This window comes from Pinus tabuliformis, chromosome 3_2 (assembly GCF_031772625.1).
Source record: "Pinus tabuliformis cultivar Carrire ecotype Pingquan chromosome 3_2, CPIR1, whole genome shotgun sequence".
In the NCBI taxonomy this organism is placed as follows: domain Eukaryota; kingdom Viridiplantae; phylum Streptophyta; class Pinopsida; order Pinales; family Pinaceae; genus Pinus; species Pinus tabuliformis.
The window spans coordinates 758615832-758637132 of NC_142302.1; the positions used below are offsets into that span (position 1 = coordinate 758615832).

General features: G+C 38.1%; 1 protein-coding gene across 1 annotated transcript; it reads left to right on the forward strand.

Moving 5' to 3' along the window:
- Positions 1-3599: 3599 nt before the first annotated feature.
- LOC149182829 (peroxidase 56-like) lies at positions 3600-7430 on the forward strand. Its single transcript, XM_089418630.1, has 4 exons — positions 3600-4259; positions 4479-4664; positions 5790-5955; positions 6540-7430. The coding sequence occupies exons 1-4, from the start codon at positions 3975-3977 to the stop codon at positions 6956-6958; spliced, it is 1056 nt and encodes a 351-aa protein (XP_089274756.1). The 5' UTR covers positions 3600-3974; the 3' UTR covers positions 6959-7430.
- Positions 7431-21301: the final 13871 nt, after the last annotated feature.

Genomic DNA, 21301 nt, shown 5'->3' on the forward strand with positions numbered 1-21301 from the left:
CGGTAGTTCGTAACAAACTTGGAAGCAACGGTGCTGTATGCACAAGTACTAGCTCTTACTGCAGGCTGTCACTTGATCAGCTGGCGCAAGTTTGCTAGGAGCTTAAGCCAACTTCTATGAATTCTCAGAAGAATCTTTTAACTGTGATGAAAGAAAGCTAACTCGAAAGAGGCTATTCTACTTACAGAAAGAGAAGGAAAACTGAAATGTAACACAAACCCTAGCAAAACCTAGCAAACCCTAATCTACCCACTAACCCTACTATTGCAGGAAAAGAGATGGAAACTGATGAAATGAGTGCCATTGACTACTGAAAAGATAAATTGCATTTATTCAAGCTACTTCTGAAAAGAAATGATAAGAAAACATCTTTTTGTATTTTTGAATGTTTTTATGTGAAATTATTATGCTTGTGATTTATCTGACTATGACTGTGTAGAGGTTTGGTGGCAAAGGAAGATGGAGTTGGCTTTTGCAGAGGGTAAGGAGGGTGTGGAGAGGTCCTAAGAAGCCCCTAGTACCCTTATGAAGACTTCCATTGCGATTAGACTTCGAAAAATCACTCACAGGAAATTCTACAGGAGGTTGCAGGGGATCTACAGGAGGATCTACAGGAGGAGGCCGAAAGCTATTTTTGGAGTTTTGAAAGTGGAAAAATGATGGGAAAAGGGAAATGAAGGCTAGATGAAGGTGTGGAGGTGTCTAGAACTTGTCAAGGAAGATCAGGGATGAACGTGATGGTTGGATTTGTTCAAATGGCAAGGAAACAACTTTATGGAAAAACGCAAAAATTAGGGCAGATTGGTGAAATGTTGCGAATGAGCTGGGAAATCTATGAGGAGTGAGCTGGTGCTGGCTGTTGCATGGATGGATGGTGAGCTGGAAGGTCCTGCAATAGATCTGCACAAAAACTGATCAAAGGAAGAACTACTATACCATGAAAACAGAGCTTTTTCTATCTTGACCTAATTTCTGATCTATAAACAGAAAATGCTAAACAATACCTTGTGAACAGAAAAGCATGCGAGAGAACTATGGTAAATGAACAGGAAATGATCTAAGCAAGTGAATCTGAACCAATATCAACTTTTCCAAATCAAGTTATCACACTAGCAGTTGCATGGAAGAGCAAAAACTGTGTTTTTGGTGGCAGCAGTAGTGCCTTGACCTCAAATCATAGTCCCAAGAAGGGAGAAAGGAGATCAGGGCCTACTGTGGCCTTTTTGAATCTTATTTTGTCACTGCAGCAACCTACTTGAGCAACTGAAACAAAAACAACTATGCTAACCATCAAAAGCAACCTATTCTAACAAAGCAAAATGAATCTATGCAACATAAATTAACTCATGAATGGAAGCAAGAAAACATATAAATACACAAAGGAGGTGCTGGGCAACTTGGGTTGGGCCCTAACCCAAGAGCTTCAGCCCTCTGAAAGAGATCAATGCTGGCTCAAAAACTGTTTCATCTTCATTTATAAAAAAAATAGCAGTTACATCACATAAATTGTTCTAAAAAAGAACTTGAAAATAAGTTGACCAATGTGCTGCACAAAAGTGCGAAAATCTACTAAGAATTGGCTAACCTACTGAGGCTCGAAGCCTTCTTATTTATACAAATGGGGACTTCCAACAGTCCTCCTAAAATCAAGGAACTCGGCTTCCTAGAACTGAAGATAAACAACAGTCCTACTTGACTTGCTCGGCTGCCCCTTGGAATCATCAATGTGGGCCTTTGTGCTCCGAGTTGCTGATGGAGGATTCGAGGAAAGGGGTCATTAATGAAGGAGACACCCCCTCTACAAGTCCTCTTCCCTGTTTTCCTCGAGTTTGGTTGCCATTTGCTCATAAATTCCTTGTCTTTGTCCAAAATTGTCCAAAAAATCTGCATAAAACACTCATTAGACTACATGGCAAAGTGACTAACCCAATTCACTCTATTAACATAAATATATTCAAAAACATGCATTAAACTAATGAGAATGGTGGATTAAGTCAAAATAAGAGGAAAAATGAGCCCATATAATTACCCATTTCTAGGGCTCATCGCTGAGACAACAAATTGAGCATTTGAAGCTCAAAATGGAAGAGAATGGCCCGAGGACCGAAGAAGAATATACTGGACTTGATCTTAAGAGTCCAATGCCGATGGAGAAGTAAATTGTTTTCTCTCTCAGTTTAAAAATATTTTTTATGACAAACTATACTTATAAATATTTACTATATCAGTGTTGTAGAATGTATAGCCACGGGTTACCAGTGATGAGATATTTTTATTAAAATTATGAGAAAAATTCTCAAAAAAAAGAAAGAAAGTAACAAATACAACATACTCAAAATTTTAATATAAAATCCCAATTTTAAACACTAACTAACATGATTTACATACAAATATGCTACTCTTTCTGATTAAAAAAATATATATATCTTTGTAAAAAACCAACATCAATATTTAGGAAATTTACATATCCAACCCTCTCCAAATTTTAAACTATAACATAAAAAAAATATAACCACATATACTCAACCATTAATCTTTCATCACAGAATATCTCGTATATATTTCATTATTGAACTCTCATGTCACGGATCATACACATGAACCTAAACGTGAAGGGCCATACTAAGTCAAAGGCCACCATGATCTTGCCTTAATTGTCTTCTGATGCATGCTGGATAAAAAAAAAGGTATAATATATACTGATTTGACACCAGGGTGTCACTAACTGGTGAACTTTTTTTTTTTTGTATTTCGTCAATTATTCATTGCATGGCGAAACCCAAAAATATTCGAATTCACGTGAATGCCTGCAACTATCCTCACGTACACATTTAACAAGAACTTATTTTCCAGAGGTGCTCTTCAGCCCTGACTTTCCAATAAAAAAATCCCAAATTGGCTCGTGGCGTTGTCATCACCGTCATCTTTTATACATTTGTGCAAAAGACATACCGAGAGAGACACGGGGAATCACAGACAATGTACAGAGTTCACGAGCTGCATCTGAGCTGGATTCAAATGAAATTGTGGAATAAGGGATATTCAAACTGTTTCATTTTCTGTAAAAAAGAAATTTCATAGCTTTATGTAATTCATTTTAATTTTATTATTATTTTTTTTTTTAATCTAGGTTGGAGTTAGTTTGTCAATAGAAGGGAAAATTGATTTACTAATTACTAAGATGTTATCATCAGAATTATGGTTAGTTACAATGAAATGTTTTTTTTCAATGGGGGAGAGAATCTCTGCTGAAGAATCATAATACATCATATAAATTTTATTTCGGCAAATAGAATACGTCAACATCGAAACACATACGCGTGTCAACATCAGAACAATGAAACACATACGCGTGTCAACATCGGAACAATGAAACACATACGCGCGCCTCCCGCAGAAATGAAATGTTATCACCAAAATTATACTCAAAATTATACTCAACTTAACTTGGATAGCCATTTGAGATAGATTAATTCTCTCAAAATGTATTTCTATTCTCAATAGCTGAACCCTCCTGGCAACCCCTCCACTCAAAAATAATTTCTATTCTCAACCTCTCAACTCAAAAATAATTTCTATTCTCAACCGCTTCCATCACATTGAGGTTTGAAAATGAAAAAATAAGTCAAAATGACCAAATTTCAGCACAGCTCATCTAGTTTCAGTGTAATTTAGCTCTACATAAGATATTCTATTTATAACATTTGGAAATTGCCCTCTAAATTCTCAGCCAAAAACCCAAAAATGTAACATTTTGAATGAGCCAAACTATTCCACTGAGCTCTGAAGGTAAACGACAGAAAAGTGCCCTTTTGTATACATCGACAACTCCGCAGAATTGTCAGCATTCAGTCATGGTGGTCTTCCCCTGCATTCCAAAAGACTGGAACGCTTGTTTGTGGAACCCATCAGAGTGATTTGTTTATAGCCCATTTGTTTATAGCCCATGGAAGTGATTTCTTCAATATAAGAAGATGAAATCTATGCTTCTCTCACCATCAAAGCTCAAGTTTTCAGGAGTGCAAATGCTTGGAACTATGGCTGTTTCAGGGGTGGCATTGATGCTGATGGTAGTAAGCTCAGGCTGGATGTTAATAGATCTAGTCTCTGCACAGGGCACCCTGGACCCAAATTTTTACAGCAAGACTTGTCCCAATGTGGTGCAAATTGTTGCCACTGTTGTTAACAAGCATTTGAAGCAGGACAACACTATAGGAGCTCCTATTGTTCGCATGTTCTTCCATGATTGCTTCGTGAGGGTGAGTACTTGAGTCATATTGGAATTACAAGCAGCAGTAATAGTCCTTTGGGTATTAAGTATTTCAGTCATATTGGAATTACAAGCAGCAGTAATAGTCCTTTGGGTATTAAGTATTTCAGTCATATTCGAATTACAAGCATCATTAATAGCCCTTTAGGAATAATTAATGCTCTGTTTATTATGAGTAAAGTTATTGAGAAATTTGGGTTTCGTGTAGGGCTGTGATGCATCTGTTTTGTTGGTTTCTCCAAATAAAACTGCAGAGAGAGATGCAATTCCCAACCTTACTCTCAGCCAATTTGATGTTATTGATGAAATAAAGAGCAATTTGGAGAAAGCATGCCCAGGTGTTGTTTCCTGTGCTGATATCCTGGCTCTTGCTGCCAGAGATGCAGTTTTACAGGTGAGATAATAGCTCTCTTCCAGACTGTTTGGCTACAATAGTATTGTTGTGGGTTTGGCATAAGCAAGCTGCTTTATAAGGTAGGGATATCTTAGTAATAAAAACATTACTGCACATCTGAAACACAATCCATGAAAAGTAATATTAAAAGCTAGTCTCAGCAAAAATACCAGTTGCCTCTTTGGGAAAGTCACAGTATGCCGCTTGGTTGTGCTTGGAGCTATATTGTTCACAGATTAATTCTTTGATGAGTATAGTGATGAGAAATACACCATTCTTGTGTTTTGGAACAAAAGTATGGATTGCGTATTCCTACAGATTTTGCAGGTCTCAGGGTTACATTGTAATTGGATGGAGGGGAAACCAGATAACTATACTTATCTTTATTTTTTTCGGTTTTGAGAATATTTATTTATTTATTTTCGTTATCTTGATTGTTGAATCCAGGAATATTCTGTTATCATATAGATACAAATGAAGTTAAAAAATTAATTCCAAAATATTCTATAAATCAACCATAAGTTAAGTTTAGGGGATAATCTGATAAACACCCACAATCATAGTTCACAATAACACACAATAAAGCCGTGATAATTAAAATTGTTTGAACAAAAAAATAAACTGACATAACTATTCATGAAGAGATCTTTTAAAAAGATAACTGGAAGTAATGGACACATTTCAACAATACATAATCAAGAATAAACTATGGCCTAAACCAAATCTCTTTTTCAGATGGATTGTTTTTTCATAACTCAATTTAGAATTTTGTTTTATTTTGAAATTTAAATTAATTTAGAATTTTGTCTGTTTTCGAAATTGTAAATTTAGATTTAGATATGTTGTAACTATAATTGTATTTGATGTAACAGTGAAAAGAAGTCAATGAATTTATTTATAAATTAAAAATTTTAAAAGTGAAATAATGTTAATTTAAGTGATTTGATAAATAATTTATTTTTTTAATTATATAGGTTAAAATATTCAGAAACATGTTGTAACTCGTTAATTAATAAATAATTATATTTCATATAATAATAATTTTTTTTTAAAATGGGTTAGAGAAAAATTCTATACATCATTTCAATATAAATAAACTAATATTACGCCAAAATGATACTGCAGTCAGGAGGACCTACATGGGCTGTTGAACTAGGTCGAAGAGATGGGCTTACATCTCGCAGCTCTGATGCAAACTCTCACCTTCCTTCGTCTCGATCCAATGCCCAAGCTCTCATCAACAGTTTTAGCTCCAATGGGCTAAGCATAAGAGACCTTGTCACTCTTTCAGGTATGGCTAATACATTTCAAAGTTTCAATAGTAATTATGAATGAATGCGGTAATGAAGGGATATATCTTGATTGTAGATTCTAGAAATATTTAGAAATTAGTAATGAATTGAGTATATTTTGATTGTAAATTTTAGAAATAAATTAATTATAGCTAAATTAATTGTTTAATTTTTGTTGTTGTAGATTTAATTTCTAAATATTCCCAAATTTTGTAATCAACCTAAATTATAGCAAACTCAATTGTTTAACTTTGGCTGCTGTTATAGTGAAACTCTGTGTTATATAGTAAATATGACAGAGTATATAGTATCACAGATGTTGTAATTATTAGATATCATTTCAGCTGTATGTAAATTGAGTATTTTCTTCCCATATAATCATGTTGTGGATTCCACAGAGTTTATAAGGACAATATGTCCTTCATAAATATGTACTATTTTTATCAGAGTAGAAAAGTGACAGTTTGTTCTGTTGAAAAAAAAAACTTTGGTTGCTGTAAACTTGATTTCAAAATATTCCCAAATTCTGTAGTCAACCTAAGTTATATACAAATGAATCGATATGGTTTCCATTGTTTCACAGGTGCCCATACATTTGGTAAATCCCACTGCTCTACTGTTTCATGGCGCCTCTATGGACCCACAAAGGGCGGGATCGATCCTACACTGAACAAAACATATGCAGTGGGCTTAATGAACCAATGTACCTTACCCATCAACGCAAATGCAACAATCCCACTGGACCCATCTACTCCGAACACATTCGACAACAACTACTTCCAGGATCTGTTGCAGAATGAGGGCATTTTCGCCTCGGACTCTGCTCTGGTAATCGATTCCAGGACCAAGGTTTTTGTGACACAGTATGCTAATGATGAAGATTCTTTTCGCGACCAGTTCGGTGATGCCATGATTAGATTGGGCAGGGTTCAGATCCTGACTGGCCAACAGGGTGAGATTCGTAAGAGATGTGGTTTTGTTAATTCAAACTCAGCTGTGTAGGCTGCCAATGGATGGTTGTGAAGCACAAACAGACTACATGATACTGTGACCAGTCTGGATTCTTCATATTCCATTTTTCCTTGCAGTTCTTCAGATCTGACGAGGTCTAAAAAGCAGCTAGAGCAGTGTATCAGTGGAGAAGAAAACCACCAACGAGAAGGATTAAGCAGTGTACCATGAGAAACTTTCGGGTGTTAATTAGAAACTGTGAATATTGCCCAAACGAATGTCTTGGAAGGCATGTTAATCTGCACATGTCATGTTGGTTGTCCTCAAATGGAGGTGTCATTTTTGAGATTGAAAAAATGACAACCCCATAATCCAATTCATTTGATTCTAGATTTTACAGGTAACCAGAGGAGCAAGCTAGTGTTATGGTAAATGTATTTTTTATTTCTTCAGAAATTATGATAAAGATTTGTAAATACCAATCTTAATTTTAATTGTTAAATTTATGATACCAAATTATTCACCAGGTTTTGCTGGTCTACATCAGAGAGTTCACTCCATCATAGAGATATCTTTAAATTTACACAGTGAAGGCTAAATCTCATTAGCAATTTTGTGGTTTTTTTAATGGTTTATTATTTTTGTTATTTTGATATTGTTTTAATTATATTAATATAGATTTATTTAATTTAGATTTGATTTTAGATATAGAGTAAATTTGGGAAAAAAATAATTTGAGTATTAATTTTTTATATGTTTACTAAATTGTAATATTCCCTTTTTTTTATATGGTTAAAGTGGACGAAATTATCCATGGTATATCCATGGTAATTGTCCTATTTCTCAAGGAAAAATAGTAAAATATGATTTCCAGAGAGTCCATCAAACCTATAAAAGGGGATAGGGGCTAGGCCTTTAGATCATCCCCTTATCTATTTTAATGTGTTTTCTTGAAAACTTGGCATGACCAATTCCAGTTTGATCCCAAAGACGAAAACCCAGTGAGTGTGGTGGGTGTGATTTGTTTGGTGAATCCATTTGGGATCCACCATTATGCTTCAGTGTTCTGTTTTCTTTTTTGTGGAGCAACCATACATGCCATTGCAGGGGCTTGGATGGGTATGTACTATCTTCTTCAGTTAGTAATATAAATAAAAGTTGCAATTCTTTTAGGTCTATTGTATTCTATGTTTGGCATGTCAGTTTTTCATTTAAAACACTAAAATATTCCAGATCTGTTGATTATTTTCCTGTTGGAAATCTCATAATGGTGTCAGCGCTGGTTTTCTTGTCTGTCAGCCTGAAAGTTTATTGGAAAATAATTTAGAAACTAATTTTTAGGTAGTCTTCCATAATCACCCTAGTTAGTAATCTATCAATTTGGGTGAACTATTTACAACCATCCTAGTTGATATTTACAGAAAGATTGACATATCTATCAAATAGCTTAACATCGAAGATTTTTGCAGGCTTACAAGACAACTAATTATCAAAGGTTGAGATCTATTGCCCCTAGCAGAGATCAAGCTTATTTTCAGTCCAAGAGATTAAGATCTATCATTCGTCTCAAAGGTAGAGCTTATTTCATATATGTGGCCACTCGTAATTGTTTAAAAGTTGTAGGCCACAACTGGGACACTCGTTTACACCATTAACTGTCCAGGGTTACCGCATCGTCATCTCTGTGGCTTGGGAGGGGGCAACGATATATTGGTCACATGGATAGGCCGCAGGTCCAACTGAGCCCACCGATCCATAATTGGCCACACACATCAGGAGCTCTATGTTGAGTTATACACAGCAAAGGGAGTGTTAGAGATCGAACAACAACAACAGAATCAAACTCATATTGGGTTCTTGTATTGCAGCAGCCCTGGCAGAAGTCAAAGATACAGTAGTATCAAACTCATAATTGTGACAGAAAAGACTGGGACCGGGACCGGGACCACCAAAGATTATAACAACAGTGGTCTGATTGGGGAGCATACCATCGATTCTCCTTAAGTCGATTAGACCCACTTTCATCCCAATCGAAAGCAGAATTAGCACAGAGCACAGAGCAATTGTAACCAGCATAGCGTAGGTACATGGCAGAGACTAATTCCTAAATTTTGCAGTCATTGGAAGATGAATTACCCTTCTCGCTGGCCAAGTCGTGAGGCTTCTTGAGCAGATTTTGACCTTCATTCTGAGGGCATCAAAGAAGTATATATATATATAGATATCCTTTCTGCATGGTGGCTGAAGTAAGCAGTGAAAGGGAGCACGAGTTCCATATCATCTTCGAGGCTGAGTTTGGCTCTGAGCATGGAAATGAATTTCGGAGCATTTCCATACTTGAGTCAACATACCAGGTTCCTGTCCTTTATTTACAGTTCTACTGTTGGTGTATTATGTGGACAACGTAGCTTATTTCCTTGAGTCTGTTATTGCTGAACCTGTGTGTCGATATCAATGTGTTGGGGAATTTATAGAAACAAAAGAACCGCGTGTTGGGGAATTTAACATTATTGGGGAAATATCATTGGTTAGTCTACACAAAAAAAACATGCCCAAATGGGATTATGTATCATGGTGATGTGTGGAGTCATTAGTCAAAGTGTGCAATGTTGTGTTCGTGGCTACAACAGGTTTTATTGGCATCTCTGGACCAAATTTGTTTGAAGCTAAACTAGGCCAAATTTGTTTGAAGTTGAACTTAATAATGGGAAGGGCATGATTGACACAATGTTTTCTTGCTTTGGTATGTATGGAGATGGGACCTCCCCTAGAAAACGGCCATAAAATATTGGACAAAATTCTAGATAAAATAGAAGAAACATGGGACCCTTTTTATAGCAATATCACTTCAGACCAGAATAGCATGCCTTTCTCAAAAGGAGTCCATGCCATTCTGCAGCAAAAGCGCCCATCGGAAATGAAGGAAGGACAAGGAAGAGTGGCTAAGCTCTTCACTCTTGGCTCTGAGCTACAACAAATGAACTCAGTCATAGACCTTCGAAAGTTGGAGGAATTAGACACTTCTCTGTCTGGGGTGGGGCAGCCAGAATGGAAGAAACTTAGTTGCCACTCTCAAGCCATCTATGCTTGCATTAATACAACCCAAATTTTGGGAACATCCTTATGAAGAGGTCAGGCTCACAATTGCTTCTTGTCTCAGTAGGATCGTGGCTTTAACATCACCACTATTGCCTTACAATAATGATATCATGAGGGAGATATTGTAGCTGATAGTAGAAGCCCTTCAGGGGTTGAACAACATCATGCTTCCTACCTTTCAAAAGCGGCACAAAATCTTAGAACTCATGGTAGAGTTTAGCTTTGGCACATTCATGTTGAATTTGGAATGTGATGACTTAATCTTTTAGGTGTTCCAGATCTTTTATGCCAGCATTACATCAACTCAACCATACTGTGTCAAAACAAGCACGCAAAAGATTGTGTCCTTGTTCCTAGAAAAGACGCTGACATTTGCAAGATACTAAGATCCAAACTACTGACCATTTGGAGGCAGGAACTAATTGCATCACCAACTGCCTATGATCTAGTGGAGAAGTTGGTCATGCAAAACATAAAATTTCTCAGAAAGGTGTTGACTAAGAAGGAGCTTAAAAGGATTGATGGAAGAAGCAAGAACAAAGATAGCAAAACTTGCAACAAAAATGAACTAAGAAGGAGAGGACTATGCTTTATCTGTAAGGGACCATGGACACCTAACCATTCGCACTCAAGTGATAGGAAGGAGGAAACAAAGGTAAAACAGTTGGAGACTCCTTCAGATCATGGGGATTCATCTATAGTTGGGTTTATTGGTTTTCAGGAGAGCATCCACGAAGGATGCGTCTAGCCAAGTACAGAGGGTGAGCAGTAACATAATGTTTTTTAGAGAGACTTGCAGGACAAGCCGATGATAATCAGTCAACTTGGGAAAGTACATGGTGAAAAGAATGAGGCAATTCCACCTAACAATGTGGTAGACTCTTACAATTGAGTCCATAGATATCCAGGAGGACATCCATAAAGAGTATGGGCAATCATGTATAGGTAACAGTCCACCAGTACATCCAGGTTTGAAAAGTAGAGAGGGTGAACAACAGATTCTCCCCACACGTGGAGAAGGCCACAAAGAGGACTCAAGTGAGGAGCCAATAGTAATAAACTGACATGATTAGCATGATCATGAAGGACAACATGACAAATATACTATGCAGGATGAGCCATTTTTGGAGAGTCAATCTAAGGTTCAAGTTGGAGCTATGATGGTTGAGTATTTGTGTTGGCATTTTGGCACAGGAGTGGTGCTATGGTACAGGTGTTGTCCTTGATGGCAACTCTCTTTGGTGACAGATCTCAGTTCAGGCGCTCAAAATGAAGGAAATCTTGTATACGCAAGTTCACCTTGCCAAACACGCGTATACACGCGGGTTATACGTTCAGAAGTTGCGTATGCGTATACACGCACTTTTATGCACATAAAAGCGCTTACATGGTGGGAAACTTATTTTTGGTCCATGGTTGTTAGTCCTTGGAATTTGAACCTATGGTTTTGGACCATGGTATCTCGTTAGAAGTGTTGACCCCAGGTTTTGGGCCCTTGGTATTGGTTTATTATGGTTTTGGACCGTGGTATTGTGGAAGGCCTTAAATTATAAAAGAGGAAGGAGATCATGTGACAAGGAATCAATTGAATTATTATTGAATATCTGATAATGTATGAGATCTGGAATACTGGTGATTGGGTTATGGTGCAGATCTAGATCTGAATGAAGGAGGAACCTGAGCGCAAGAAGGATAAGGACTATTGATGGATCAAAGTCTCAAGGCTTGAACATTGGTATCTCTGTATGATTTTGATCTATTATATGTGGCGCACTCTTGATCTATAAATCTGGGTTAACTGATGTCTGAATGCTTAAAAGAATAAATTATCCTTTATAGATCTGTACGCAGGTTCAGTGAATTGCAGGTGCGTATACACGCTTTTTCTATGAGTGAAAGAAGCGTATACGTAGGTTGGTTGTGGTACAGAGGCATATACTCGCAGGTTGCTGAACAGTGAAGTAGCGTATATATCTTGATTTATGTTCTAGCTGCTTCTGTTTTATTACTGCAGTGTTCTGGGTTCAGAATTGGTGTTTGATTACAGTTACTGTATTCTGGGTACAACAATCAGAGAAGTGTTTATTTGGTTCAGCTTTTGATTGGTGAAAAGGAGTTTGGGTTATGCAGAAATTCATTGATGTTACTTGTGGATCCAGTCTGAAAATTAATGAAACGAGGTCCCTGAAAGCAAAGAGAAGGTTGCAGCCTTCTGCAGGTAGGAGCCTGCGTACTAGTATCTCAAGCTAGTACAAGAACTTAGGGGGTTGGAGCTCCCTTCCAGGAAAGCTGGAGAGCGAGAAAGAGTTGTAGCTCTCTGCAGGTTGCAGCCTGCGTATTGGTAAAGACTGCACCAGTACAAAACATTGTAAAGAGAAGTTTCTAATTAAAAAGAAGATAGAGACGAATTGCAGCAGGGGGTTTTCACCCACATTGGGTTTCCTCCTTATATCTTGTGTTCTTGTGTGTGACTGTCTTTTGCTCTGTTTCTGGTACTATTTATTTGCTTCTGATACATAGATTAATAACTGACATCTGAAAGATAAATCAAATTATAAGTCTGCTTTGTATACGCGGGTTTCTTTATCTGTAGTTGCGTATATACGCGGTTTTTATTAACATAAGTAGCGTATATCATCTGGAATTGAAAAAGAAAATATTTGACTTGATAATACTGATTCACCCCCCCCCTCTCAGTATTATTTCCAACAATTGGTATCAGAGCAGGTCCTTCTGAAGAAGCTTGATCGCTTGAAGGAAGATCTTTCATCATGAGCAACTACGAGAGGGAAGCATCAATCAGGCCACCGGTTTTTGATGGGACAAACTTCGTATATTGGAAGGTAAGAGTTACTGCCTATCTTCAATCTTCGGGTACAGAAGTATGGGATATCATAGATACAGGATATACTTTTCCAGCAGCAACTCCTACAGATTCGGCTGAGAAGAAGAAATATGAAACAAATGCAAAGGCGGTCAATACTCTATTGGGATGTCTATCTCAATCAGAATTCGTGAAAGTTATGCAGTTAAAATCAACAAAAGAAATATGGGACAAGATTGTCCTAAGCTATGAAGGAGATGATCAGGTAAAACGAGCAAAACTTCAAACCCTCAGGATTCAGTATGAAAATCTCAAGATGTATAATGATGAAAGTGTGGCTAACTATTTTCTTCGTGTAGATGAGATTGTTAATTGTATGAAAAATTTGGGTGAAGAAATAAAAGAGGCTGTTGTGGTTGAAAAAGTTCTAAGATCTTTGTCCCCTAGGTTTGAATCTAAAGTTTCTGCAATAGAAGAAAAAGAGAATCTACAAAGCCTTAAAATGTCACAGCTGCACGAAATTCTAACTGCTTATGAAATGAGGAAAGGAGGACCATCAGACAGGAGAGAAGCTGCCTTCAAGGCTTCAGGCAAAGGCGAGTACTATGAGTCAGGACACGTGTCAGAAGAAGAAGAAGAATCAAATTTTGTCAGAAATCTTCAACGGGGTACTGGACGGTTCCGAGGTAAGTTACCTTTCAAATGCTTTGCTTGTGGAAGAGTCAGTCACTATGCTGCCAAATGTCCTCACAAGGATAAGATTGACAAAGGGAAGGAACCTGTTAGATGGAACAAGAAGCAGAATGCAAAGAAGAAAAGCTATTACACTCATGAAGATAGTGATGGACTTTCAAATAGTGACGAAGATGAACGAGGTAATAAGTATAAACTTTTAATGGCTTTTGAAGATGATGACTACATGGATGCTATAGATGTAGAAGGCTTTTGTGAAGAGATGACTAATCTCAAAATCTGCTTAGAAGAGAAAAGTGCAATTATTGATTCTCTACAATGTCAACTGGCTGAAAGGGAAAAACATCTTGAAAAATTGGAATGTGACATTGTTTGTCTTAGAAAGGAGATTGATAAAACAAAAGCTATTAATCTTAAATTTGTTAAAGGATCTGAAACTCTGGATGAGATTATCAATGTGCAGTGTTCTCCACTAATCAAGACAGGTCTGGGATATAATGGAGAAACATCTCAAGCTTCTACCTCCAAAAGTTATCTTGATGCGGCAAAGAAGAGCGAGCAAAGGCCTAATAGAAATCATCAGGTAAATCAGGGACAGTTTACCTCAAGAACGAATAAAGACTATCAAGAAAATCGGGGACAAGCTACCTTAAGGACAAACAGAAGCTACAATCAGCCACAGGTAAAATCTTCCCAATTTGCCTCAAGAATGCATGTCAGTAGAAACTACAATCGGTTGGATGATAGATTTGATAATCCCAGGAGTTTCTTCAATGGCCAATGTTTCTCTTGCCATAATTTTGGTCACAAAGCAGCTCAATGTGTTGCCCATAAGACAATCATGACTAGAGAAGCTCAAAAACAAAGGAACATCACTGGAATCACGAAAAGGACTTATAACAACTTTTCGGCCCTTGAAAATGAAGTTGAATGTTCTATTTGTAATAACTTTGGTCATGAATATTTTGAATGCAGGAGTAGGTTTTGGAAGACAACTCAGAAGGAACATACCTCAAGTGCCAAAACATGGAGAATGAAGGAACCACAACCAGAAAGATGTGGGATAGCCTTCTATGCAGAAGGACAGGAAAATATATGGTATATCGACAGCAGATGCTCGAAGCATATGACAGGGGATAAAGAAAAACTTGAATCATATACTACATTAGAAAAGGGAAAGAAAGTGTCTTTTGGAAATGATACCCCTGCAGCCATAAAAGGAAAAGGCACTGCTCAGTTGAAAGAATAGGTCAAAGCTGGAAATGTTGTGTATGTTGATGGCTTGAAGCATAATCTACTGAGTGTTAGTCAGATGTGCGATCAAGGAACCGAAGTAATATTTCGATCAAATGGATGTAGTGTTCGTGATCTTGATATAGGAGAAACAGTGATCAAAGGCAGAAGAATTCCAAATAATCTATACATATTTGAAGAAGGACAACAACAATGCTATTTAAGCAAGGATGATGAACACTGGTTATGGCACCGGAGGTTGGGGCATCTAAGATTTTCACAAATAAGGAAAGCATGCAAATACCAAGCAGTTTGTGGTCTTCCAGATATCAAAATTCCAGACAACACCATATGCAAATCATGTCAGTTTGGTAAGCAAACCAGAACTAACTTTCCTGAGAAGGAAGGATCAGCTTGCAGGCCTCTTGAGTTAGGCCATGCAGATGTATGTGGTCCATTTAGGACAAGGTCACCTCGAGGAGAAGAATACCTTATATTATTCATTGACGACTTCTCCAGGTTTGTTTGGTTAGGACTTATGAAGCACAAAGACGAAGCATTCGAAAAATTCAAATCCTTCAAAGCCTTGGCTGAAAATGAATCAGATTACAAAATTAAGTGCCTCAGGTCCGACAGAGGTGGGGAATTTACCTCAAATGAATTTTTTGATTTCTGTGAAGAACATGGAATAAGAAGGGAATTCTCTACAGCTAGGACTCCTCAGCAAAATGGAGTGGCAGAAAGGATGAATAGAACAGTCCAACAAATGGCTCGTGCTATGCTTGATGAGTCTGGAACTCCCGCAACCTTCTGGGGTGAAGCTGCATATGCTGCGGTTGTTATTCTCAACAAAACAAATGTCCGAGTGAACAGCACTCAAACTCCTCATGAGCTCTGGTATGGTGAGACTCCTTCGGTAAAGCATTTCAAAATTTTTGGGAGCAAATGCTATATTAAGAATACTGATGAGCAGCTTAGCAAACTTGAACCTAGAGCAGATGAAGGCATTCTCCTTGGTTATTCTCCCTACAGCAAAAAATATAAGTGTTACAATAAAATACTTGGAAGAATTGTTGACAGCATTGATGTAGTGGTTGATGAAAAAGGATACATCCCTAGGGAAGTGAATCATGAAAATATCAATGAGGATGAAGACTACTCTCCAAATCAGACAGATGATGAAGAAGAACCCCAAGAGGCACCAGAGGAACAGATAAGGATAGAAGAGAAGACTCCATCCAGGTACGTTCAGAAGAATCATCCAGAATCTCAAATTTTGGGGCAGAAAGAAGCAGGTATACAAACAAGAAGAACAATAGCAGAAGCTTCAAGCTATTTGGCATTTCTCTCTTCCACTGAACCGCAAAATGTAAAAGAAGCATGCAAAGATAAGTGTTGGGTTAAGGCAATGGATGAAGAGCTTGAGCAGATCGAAAAGAATAACACTTGGGAGTTGGTTCCTAGACCAAAAGACAAAAATGTCATAGGAACAAAATGGATCTTCAAAAATAAGTTGAATGAAAATGGGGAAGTGATTAGAAACAAGCCCAGACTTGTTTGTAAAGGGCATGCTCAACAGGAAGGAATAGACTTTGAAGAAACTTTTGCTCCCGTTGCTAGACTTGAGGCCATCAGAATGTTCCTTGCTCTCTCTAGCTTCCAGAAGTTCAAAGTATTTCAAATGGACGTAAAATCAACCTTTTTGAATGGAGACTTAGAAGAAGAAGTGTACATAGAGCAACCAGATGGCTTTATCCTTGGGAATGATCCAAATCTTGTATGCAGACTTAAAAAGGCTCTCTATGGCCTTAAACAAGCTCCAAGGGCTTGGTACTACCGCTTGGACAAATACCTTCATCAACAAGGTTTTTCAAAAGGATCAGCAGATAGCAATCTCTATATAAAAATTGAAAATGACAAATTGCTAATACTTGTTGTGTATGTAGATGATATTATCTTTGGCAGCAACGAAGAAGGTATGAGTCAAAGCTTTGCCTTGGTGATGCGAAAAGAATTCGAAATGTCTTTGCTCGGAGAACTGACATACTTTCTTGGATTGCAAATCCAACAAAATGAAGGCGGTATCTTCTTGTCTCAAACCAAGTACCTCAAGCAGATTCTGAAGAAGTATGGCATGGAAGATTCAAAACCAGTATGTACCCCCATGGTTACAGGATGCAGCCTCAGTGCAAATGATGAATCGGCAGCAGTGCATCAACCAATCTATAGATCCATGATTGGAAGTCTACTTTATTTGACAGGTACCCGATCAGACATCATGCATGCAGTGGGAATAGTTGGAAGATTTCAGGAAAATCCAAAGGAAACTCATCTTCAGGCAGTCAAGAGAACCTTCAAGTACCTTCAAGGAACTCAAAACTATGGCTTATGGTACCCTAGAGATACAGATCTCACACTTCATGCTTACACAGATGCAGATTGGGCCGGAAGCGTGGATGACAGGAAGAGCACAAGTGGTGGTGCATTCTTTATGGGTTCCAGATTAGTATCTTGGTTCAGCAAGAAACAGAGTTCGATTTCTTTATCTACAGCTGAAGCAGAATATGTGGCTGTTGCCTCTTGTTGCACTCAACTTCTTTGGATGATGCAAACCTTGCAGGATTTTCAAATCACTTGTACTCCACCTATCTCTATCTTATGTGATAATACAAGTGCAATAAGCATTTCAAAGAATCCTGTCATGCATTCAAAGACCAAGCACATACCTATCAAATATCACTTTCTTCGGGAACAAGTGCTTGAGCAAAAAGTCAAGTTGGAGTATGTTCCTTCCAAGGAACAAATTGCTGATATCCTTACCAAACCACTGCCCAGGGAAACTTTTGAATATCTCAGATAGAAGCTGGGAGTAGTTGATGCTTCATCCTGCTGTTGAAGCTTGTCTGTTTCAAAGAAAAGTTGGTGTACGCGAGTTGGATGAGGGGAATCTGCGTACATACGTAGATTTATGCAGGTGCAGTCGCGTATATGGAATTCTGAAGAAAATCAACAAGAACAGACTCTGGTTGAAGAGAGTCTGATATGGGTCTGTCAGAGACCATCAGGCACAGGTTTAGGGGGAGCAGATAATCTTCTAACAATGCATTGTTGGCATTACCTTAGAAGCTCTTGATTCTAGTACTCAAGCTATTTTTGTTTCAGGTGGATCAGCTGCAGAAAGGAGAACAGAAGAACAACATGGTTGTTGATATATACAGTGATTGTCAGATGTTGCTGATAGTAGTTATTGGTGATTTGCATAGTCTTGATATTTCGTTTCTATGTCATGTATATTTTTTTTATAAAGGTCATGTAACGACCTATTTTGGTTTCCCCACTATGCCTGGGATGATTGATGCAATGTGATTGGTTGTCATATGTAAATTTCTGATGTATCCCCACTTGGTTGGGTGGATGATCCCCACTTGGTTGGGCGATGGATGTATGTATTGAGTCTTTTCGTGATAGGAAGGTCTTTCATAATGTATATGTCTTGGTTCTTCTTAAAGAACATCCTTTGCAGATCTTGCCTACTGTCAGGGGGAGCATGTTTAGCACAACAGAGCAGAGATATCTACATGTACTCAGGGGGAGCACAGCCCTTTGCCCTTGATGACAAAGGGGGAGAATGACTTTGAGGATCTTGGGGTTGCCATCAAGTCCAAAGGGGGAGATTGTTGGCATTTTGGCACAGGAGTGGTGCTATGGTACAGGTGTTGTCCTTGATGGCAACTCTCTTTCGTGACAGATCTCAGTTCAGGTGCTCAGAATGAAGGAAATCTTGTATACGCAGGTTCACCTTGCCAAACACGCGTATACATGCGGGTTATACGTTCAAAAGTCGCGTATGCGTATACACGCACTTTTATGCACAGAAAAGAGCGTACATGGTGGGAAACTTATTTTTTGTCCATGGTTGTTAGTCCTTGGAATTTGAACCTATGGTTTTGGACCATGGTATCTTGTCAGAAGTGTTGACCCCAGGGTTTGGGCCCTTGGTATTGGTTTATTATGGTTTTGGACCGTGGTATTGTGGAAGGCCTAAAACTATAAAAGAGGAAGGAGATCATGTGACAAGGAATCAACTGAATTATTATTGAATATCTGATAATGTATGAGATCTGGAATACTGGTGATTGGGTTATGGTGCAGATCTAGATCTGAATGAAGGAGGAACTTGAGCGCAAGAAGGATAAGGACTATTGATGGATCAAAATCTCAAGGCTTGAACATTGGTATCTCTGTATGATTTTGATCTGTTATATGTGGTGCACTCTTGATCTATAAATCTGGGTTAACTGATGTCTGAATGCTCAAAAGAATAAATTATCCTTTATAGATCTGTACGCAGGTTCAGTGAATTGCAGGTGCGTATACACGTTTTTTCTGTGAGTGAAAGAAGCGTATACGTAGGTTGGTTGTGGTACAGAGGCGTATACTCGCAGGTTGCTGAACAGTGAAGTAGCGTATATATCTTGATTTATGTTCTAGCTGCTTCTATTTTATTACTGCAGTGTTTTGGGTTCAGAATTGGTGTTTGATTACAGTTACTGTGTTCAGGGTACAACAATCAGAGAAGTGTTTATTTGGTTCAGCTTTTGATTGGTGAAAAGGAGTTTGGGTTATGCAGAAATTCATTGATGTTACTTGTAGATCCAGTCTGAAAATTAATGAAACGAGGTCCCTGAAAGCAAAGAGAAGGTTGCAGCCTTCTGCAGGTAGGAGCCTGCGTAATAGTATCTCAAGTTAGTACAAGAACTTAGGGGGTTGGAGCTCCCTTCCAGGAAAGCTGGAGAACGAGAAAGAGTTGTAGCTCTCTGCAGGTTGCAGCCTGCGTACTGGTAAAGACTGCACCAATACAAAACATTGTAAAGAGAAGTTTTTAATTAAAAAGAAGATAGAGACGAATTGCAGCAGGGGGTTTTCACCCACATTGGGTTTCCTCCTTATATCTTGTGTTCTTGTGTGTGACTGTCTTTTGCTCTGTTTCTGGAACTGTTTATTTGCTTCTGATACACAGATTAATAACTGACATCTGAAAGATAAATCAAATTATAAGTCTGCTTTGTATATGCGGGTTGCTTTATCTGTAGTTGCGTATATACGTGGTTTTTATTAACAGAAGTAGCGTATATCATATGGAATTGAAAAAGGAAATATTTGACTTGATAATACTGATTCACCCCCCCCTTTCAGTATTATTTCCAACAATTTGGTGTAGACAAATATAGAGGCATTCCACATGGCACCAAAATTTCTAGTAGAGGGCTTTCGAGAAAAGATAATGCATTTCAAGACAGGTCTTATGATGTCTGAGACACTCTGACAGAGAGAGTCTGGACAGTCTGAGACACTGCCTTACAGGAGAGTTAGCGCCCAAGCTGTTCACTGTTGAGGAACAACTCAAGTCCCTCAAAAGGGAGCAAGAGGAGTATAGTTGGGAGTTCTAGAGCAGCCCTCTACAACAATACATAGATAAGGTTTACAACACTACCAACCCACCTTTCTACATTGAGGAAAGTAGGACATAGTTCTCCAAATGGATCACGTTGAGTGATTGGGTGGAGTAGCATGAGTGGGGCATCGAGCAACATCAACAAAATAGATTTGTTCCATGTGTAGGTATTCATCCTTCCCATGCCATGGATTGGCAAGAGATCATGAGTTAGTACTCTATTGATGGGATGATTCTTAGGAGGACACTTTTAGCCGAGGGCATATCACAGCAGGGGACCTTAGGCATGGGTACTGATGGAGGGTTGAGATGATATCATAACCCACAGGTCCCAAGACTAGTGGCATTTGGATCCAGGATAATCTATTGAGGGCAAGATTGGTCGGAGGCTTGTTTGGGACCCAGGTATCAAAGGATCCATTCATGATCATTTAGCATGGACACGTGGAATAAGCCTTGTATGGGACCCTAGTATCTATATACAAATGCTTTTGTTGTGGATTGAAATGGATTGTTTGAGGACAAGCAATCTTTTGGGGGGAGGATTTGTAATATTCCCCCTTTTTTTATATGGTCAAAGTGGACGAAATTTGCCCATGGTATTTACCCATGGTATCGACCCATGGTAATTGTCTCATTTCTCAAGGAAAAATAGTAAAATATGATTTCTAGAGAGTCCATCAAACTTATAAAAGGGGATAGGAGCTAGGCCTTTAGATCATCTTGAGTTTATCTATCTTATTGTGTTTTCTTGAGAACTTGTAATGGCTAGTTCTAGTTTGATCCTAGGGACGAAAACCCCATGGGTGTGATTTGTTTGGTGGATCCATTCAGGATCCACGATTGTGCTTTAGTGTTTTGTTTTCTCTTATGTTGACCAGTCGTGCATGCCATTGTAGAGGCTCCAATATTTTGTATGGGCATGTACTATCTTCTTTAGTTAATAATATAAATAAAGGCTACATTTCTTTTAGGTCTCTTGTGTTCTATGTTTGGCTTGTCAGTATTTCATTTAGAACACTAAAATATTTCAGATCTATTGATTATTTTCCTGTTGAGAATATCACATAAATAAATGGTTACCAATATA

Coding starts and splice junctions, on each gene's coding strand:
- LOC149182829 (XM_089418630.1), top strand. CDS start 3,975: ATGAAATCTATGCTTCTCTCACCATCAAAGCTCAAGTTTTCAGGAGTG. Junction 4,665..5,789: donor CCAGAGATGCAGTTTTACAG/GTGAGATAATAG, acceptor ATGATACTGCAG/TCAGGAGGACCTACATGGGC. Junction 5,956..6,539: donor AGACCTTGTCACTCTTTCAG/GTATGGCTAATA, acceptor ATTGTTTCACAG/GTGCCCATACATTTGGTAAA.